Source organism: Bidens hawaiensis, unplaced genomic scaffold (assembly GCF_021521415.1).
Source record: "Bidens hawaiensis isolate Kalapana, Puna unplaced genomic scaffold, B.hawaiensis_p1.1 tig00005028_1, whole genome shotgun sequence".
Taxonomy (NCBI): domain Eukaryota; kingdom Viridiplantae; phylum Streptophyta; class Magnoliopsida; order Asterales; family Asteraceae; genus Bidens; species Bidens hawaiensis.
The window spans coordinates 977,346-984,010 of record NW_027491319.1 but is presented as its reverse complement, the minus strand read 5'-3'; the positions used below and the strand labels follow the sequence as shown (position 1 = coordinate 984,010).

The 6,665-nt window shown below is 37.9% G+C and overlaps 1 protein-coding gene and 1 pseudogene across 1 annotated transcript; one reads left to right on the top strand and one right to left on the bottom strand.

The window, feature by feature from the left end:
• Positions 1–1,095: 1,095 nt before the first annotated feature.
• LOC143628585 (secreted RxLR effector protein 161 pseudogene) lies at positions 1,096–1,825 on the bottom strand (annotated as a pseudogene).
• Positions 1,826–4,343: 2,518 nt separating this feature from the next.
• LOC143628608 (NAC transcription factor 32-like) lies at positions 4,344–6,406 on the top strand. The gene is made up of 3 exons (XM_077098155.1): positions 4,344–4,594; positions 4,694–4,971; positions 5,542–6,406. Exons 1-3 carry the CDS (start codon positions 4,432–4,434, stop codon positions 5,983–5,985), a joined length of 885 nt encoding a protein of 294 aa, XP_076954270.1. The 5' UTR covers positions 4,344–4,431; the 3' UTR covers positions 5,986–6,406.
• The last annotated feature ends 259 nt before the right edge of the window (positions 6,407–6,665 follow it).

Here is a 6,665-nt window from a genome sequence, read left to right as displayed (position 1 = left end):
GACGAGGCCTGCCACGACGTCCAGTGCGACCCCCAGTTCCCACAAATTCTCCAGCTCCAGCCATCAGTATTCTAAAAGGGACAACACAAACATCCTCACTCAAGGAACTATATAGTACAAGGATAGCAAGGCTAACAGGTAATAACAGTGGCCAGCTGTGACTAGCTGATCACGTTGCTTTCCGTGTCCTATACACTTCCCTTTATGATTCTATTTGTGCTGGTTCTACTTAGCTTTAGGCGAAGTTAAACCTTAGGCGAACTTAGCTTTAGGCGAAGTTCATCAGGCGAACTTAGCTTGCAGGCGAAGTTCATCAGGCGAACTTAGCTTGCAGGCGAAGTTGTCGTCTGCAGGTTCTGTTCGCTCTTAAATTCTTCGTTCCTTAACCAAATAACTCGATTTAGGTACCCCTGGAATCGTCTGACCAGCGCCTACAAACCCCAACTATCAAATCGACCTAACATCGATGTTTAAAGGGTGCGATTTAGGCATATAGGTTACGGGTCCTTTTTATCAATCGATTAACCCATCAAATCATAACCATTTTCAGTAAGTTTAGCTTTGTTGGATTCGTTTTTACCATACAAACTCAAATCTACCATTTCTCAAATCAAACCGAACCTATACGAACAATTTCTAACCATAAACGTACCTTGAACGAGTCGAACTTACGAACACGAGCTGGTCTTGTTGCTTTGGTTCGTCACGACGATCTAGCACCAACTAACGTTTACTCTCTCTCGGATCCTGCTCGTTTATGGTGTGTGTGTTTTGAATGTGTAGAGATTAGAATTGAAAGAGATGAGGTTTAGGGTTTTATGGTGGTTTAGGGGATATTTATATCCCTTAAAGCCCATGGACCTAAGGCCCATTCTCATTTAACCCATCTCAATTAATCTAACACTAGCCCGACTCATACCAACTCCTACTCTATTATTTATTTCCCGAACCCGAGTCAACTTTCCCTCTATTATTAAGTAATATAATTAATATCATTTTGGAAATTTCGGGATGTTACATCACGATCAACACATTCCCGAATGTGGTGAAACCGAGATTTAATGTGTTTGGTCCTTCCATGGAAAACCGGATTCTTCACGAGAGCTATTGCAGATGTATTATCAATACGTAACACCATTGCTTGAATTTCCTTGTTGAATAACTCACTTATCAAGTCGCTTAGCCAAACCGCCTGACACGTGGCTGCCCTTGCCGCCATATACTCTGCTTCACACGATGAGAGTGCAACCGTACATTGTTTCTGAGAACACCAAGTAATTGGTGAAGACCCAAGATAAAATATGTGCCCCGTAGTGCTTCTGCCATCGTCTTGGTCAATGTTATGGCTACTATCACTATAACCAACTAACACGTTTTTCCCACGAGTGTAAGAAATACCAAAACCGAGAGTACCTTGAATATAACGAAGAATTTGCTTTATAAGAGTTTCATGAGATTGCTTCGGGCTTTGCATGTACCGGCTTACGACTCCGACCGAATACGCCAAGTCGGGACGAGTTTGTAAAAGGTACCGGAGACACCCGACAATCTTTCGATATCCCGTAGCATCAAAATCTTCTTCGTCTTCAAATTTAGAAACTTTTATACTCGGATCCAATGGAATTTGAGCAGGATTGCAAATCTCCGTTCCTGCTTCAGCTAAAATTTTATTCGCATACGCTTCTTGCTTAATTTTTATCCCATCCTTGCTTTGTGAAACTTCAATTCCGAGATAATAAGTTAGCTTTCCCAAATCCGACATCTCAAAGTTTAAAGCCATCTCGCGCTTAAACTCCATTATTAAGTTTAAATTGGAACCCGTCATGATTAAGTCGTCAACGTACACACCGACTATTAAAAGATCGGTTCCAATTTTCTTTCGGTATACCGCTTTATCTTCTATGCACCGGTGGACCAGATTTAAACAATTCAATCTTCAACCGATCGAACTCTCTAAATCAGAACTCAAACTCGTTAATTTGGCTAACACCCAAACACGAATATTATTATTGAGAAACTTCACAAAACTCAATTACCTCATTACAATCTCTAAACCCCAAAGCATGGGTATTTATAATCTAACATATCACGTTTAAGCTACAACTATGATTGCTAAATAATAGGACATGATAATTATACTAACAATTAAATCTAAGCACATTTAATTGTTTATAATTATTCACTCCTTAAATCTTGTTACTTAACCTTGCACGCCAAGTAACGATCTTGAACCGAAATTCCCAACACTGTCAATCACCCATTCCCAACTATCCTCACAATCCAGCTTAGAAGGACGTTGCATTGTGATAACCCTACAAGGTCCTTCACTTGTGCCAGTTAGTTGTCAGTCAAATTCAAAATTGAATACATACAATTGTTGAATCTTTCATCAAACTTACACAATTTATTAGTTTCTAAAAGAATAAATAAGGAAACACATCTTATAACCTTTCAAGATCACACCATATGTCATGCCAAAACAATAGCGGGTTGCCTCTATCAATTTTCCCTTTCATATGTTCATTTGCCACAATACCAAACTCAATGAGATCCTCCCCAACTTTTATTATGTTTCTCCACACCCACTTTATGCTGTTCTTTGAATGCATGCATTCCCAAGACCGAGAAGAATTCTGAATCGACTTAAATCACCGGTGCCTATAAACACAAGTCATTTACCTTATATCTCCATCACTACTTGTAAAAAAATTCCACATTAGTAGCTTTATGATTGCCAACTTCTAGTCCATCCAAATCCTTAGTTGCCGTTATCTTCTCCCATCTAGACTGTATGTTGTCACTCACAAACCCATTTAAAACGTCTGTTATAACAGACAATCACGACTTTCTCATATCAACCATTGCATCTTTTATACGAAAAACTGAGCCCTATTATATACAATCCTTTAACCTTGAGCATTTTCATACATATGGATACACGTAACACTAACAATCAACCAAATCAATAAATAGTAGTGTTAGATTTAACATTTAGTCACACTAAAAAAAACAAAGAAAGAAAAAAATGGGCCGCAAATAATCCAGTGAGTCGCCGACTTATTATTATTATTATTAGGGGGTGTTTGGTACAGAGAATGGAAAAGGAGAGAAAATAGAAATGGAAATGGAATTGTAGAGAAAGAGAATTGGTATGGAGAATGAGAATCATTTCTCTTGTTTGGTACACGAGAAAATAAACAGAGAACTCTACCATACCCAACCCCACCTCCACCCAACCTGACACCACTCACCACCGCAGCCCCACCACCACAGCACCACCACCACAGCACCACCACCACCACAGCCCCACACCACCAGCCCCACCACCACAGCCCTTTCTTCAACCACAGCCCACCACCACCGGCTGCCGCCACCAAATCCCCTTCTTCAACCACAGTACACAAGAAATTAAAAAGATTCAAATTTTTGGAACATAAGATATAGAAAAAGGAGGCTCAGATCTGTCATCACTGCCTCTTTGGAGATTTTGTGGTGGTGGTTGTGGTGGCGATGATGATGATGATAATCAGAAGCCACATGCGACCACCGCCGATTTCCACCACCACTGTCACCCACCTGCGACCACAATCACCCGACCATCTGAAAACCCTAACCTACCACGAACCACCACTTGAAACCCTAATCTCCGTTCACCCGTACCACCTGCAACCTACAACCGGTTACCATCTCTGTGTTCACCACTGCGAACGGCGGAGACGAGGTGGTGGTTGCAGACTTGGAGACAAGGTGGCGGTTGCAGACTTGGAGACAAGGTGGCGGCCGGAGACGAGGTGGTGGCCGGAGACGAGGTGGTGACATGCTATGAGGAGGCTGCTGAGAAATGGATTTCTTTTTGTTTTAAAGAGAAATGGAATTCTCTAGTTTTAGAGAAATAGAAAGAGAAATAGAAATGAAAAGTGAAAAACAAACAAAAGAAATATTTCTAATTCCATTTCTTCCCAATCAAATCCCTTTACCAAACACCCCCTTAATTCAATGGGACATGAGTCAAAGCAAATCACCAGCTAGCCGACTTTTCTCCTCCTTCAAATCCGTCCAAACCTAATGACGTACTCCATGACACAATACACGTGGGGTCAATCTCCTTCACACGTGCCCCGATCTCATTAGCCCATACCACCCTCCTTTTGTCTTTATCATTTTATAATAATAATAATAATAATAATAATAATAATAAACCCTTTGAAAGTGAGTGGCTGCGTCGACCACCACCACCACCACCACCACCACCTCCTTCCTCGAACCCACGTTTATTTTCATCCAGATTCAATCCCCCACGTGCCACCTACATCTATATATATCCATCCCTTCATCCTCCTTCACTACTACTGCCGAATACTCAATACCCTAACCCTAACTAATAATAATAATAACACTCCATAAGAACAAAAGAGGTTTCAGTTTTTTAACATGACTGGAGACTGTTTACAGTTACCACCTGGCTTCAGGTTTCACCCTACCGATGAGGAACTCGTGATGCATTATCTTTGCCGCAAATGCGCCTCTCAGACGATTTCGGTTCCGATTATCGCTGAAATTGATTTGTATAAGTTCGATCCGTGGCAGCTTCCTGGTAATTTTTAATTTGGGGAAAAATATTCGAATTCGATTGAATTTTGATTCGATTTATATGAAATTAAAAAGATCTGTGATATTGATTTGATTTGTGTAGATATGGCTTTGTACGGAGAAAAGGAGTGGTACTTCTTTTCGCCTCGGGACAGGAAGTATCCGAATGGATCTCGCCCGAATAGAGCTGCGGGGACGGGTTATTGGAAGGCTACTGGAGCTGATAAGCCGATTGGTAAACCGAAAGCTGTTGGAATTAAGAAGGCGTTGGTGTTTTATGCGGGTAAAGCCCCGAGAGGTGTGAAGACGAATTGGATAATGCACGAGTATCGCCTTGCTAATGTGGATCGATCCGCGGGCAAACAGAGCAACAATCTTAGGGTAATTTTCTATTTCTTTTCTAGATGAAAAGTTGAATTTTAATGATCCGAACTATTATCCAATATACATTGGCCGATAATCATCTATACTATCACTGTGACTAACTTTTATTTTGTTGTCATTGTTATTAAATTTAAATTCATCAAATTTTTTAAAAATATTCTATTTTTATTTGTACAAAATTAAATATCATTAATTAAGTTTTAATTGTCATTAAATTTCTACAAAGTTATTATTATTGCTATAAAATGATATTCTATATTTATTTGTATAAAATTAAATATCATTAACTAAGTTTTAAAGGCCATTAAATTTCTAGAAAGTTATTATTGCTATCAAATGATATTCTGTATTTATTTGTACAAAATTAAATATCATTAACTAAGTTTTAAATGTCATTAAATTTCTACAAAGTTATTATATTGCTATAAATGATAAATGTTTATCTGTTAATTAAAATTACTAAAGTATATCAAACATTACGTCAAATCGTCAATGACTATTTTGATGATATTTCAACGTGTTTTATTACTTTTGGTTACTAATAATTTTGTTATTGGATTTATGCAGTTAGATGATTTGGTATTATGTCGAATCTACAACAAGAAAGGTGTTTTGGAGAAACACTTGAATTCAGATATAAAATCGTCACAATTTTCCGAAACTGAGATTGATATAAAACCTGAAATGACAGCATACTCTCCAGTAAACCAAATGCCGTCATTAAATATGCAAACATCAGTACCGTATCATGCTACGAACGATACGTTTAATTTCGAACCATCGGAATCGGTTCCAACGCTACATACGGATTCAAGTTCAGAACATGAAAGAGAAGTCCAAAAACATGAAAGAGAAGTCCAAAGCGAGGTTAAAAAAGACGTGTTCCAATACAATTACATGGATTCTTTCAACGATGACGCATTTACCTCTCAAAACCAATATTACAACGACTTTCAACTCTCTCCGTTACAAGATATGTTTATGTTCATGCCAAAGTCGTTTCAAATGTGATAGATACCAACTATAAACACATGTGTACATGAAATGGGGACTAGACCATTGGGTACAACCATTAAAGCATGGCGTACAAAGTTGAAAAGGCCGCAAGTGTTGAATGAATTTTAGGTGGCCCAAAAGCAAGTGGGCTTACTGACTTTTAGCCGCCCATTATATCCGAATGAAGAAAATAATGGCGGACAAAATTGACAATTTTGAAAGCTCAGTCCTAGGTTCATTGTATATATATCATCAAAGTTATTAATTATATTAAGAATAATATATTTCATAGTTTTCTTTAATGATATATAAATCATCGGGTTAATATTTGCATTGGCCTCGTGTAGCATTCTTTCAGCATGAGAATTTCTTTATTACATTTATTATAATTTGTATGTTTCAGAAAATATTAATAGAAGAGTCATTGTGATTTTTATGTATTGTTTTTTTTACTGGTGATTTTTTTTTAAATTATTATCATCATTATTATTTGTAAGACTTGAACCTAGGACATTTTCATGGTAAAATCAAGTGTTTAGATATTTTGCTTTCGCTAACGAACCACCACTCCGTTTGTATCTGTTGTTTATTAGTTGTCCTCCTTTTGGTTCCTGAAACAATTTATAATTGAATAGATAGGATGATAAAATCATTTATGTGATAGGTTTCACATTTCTTGGACCAATGATAACATG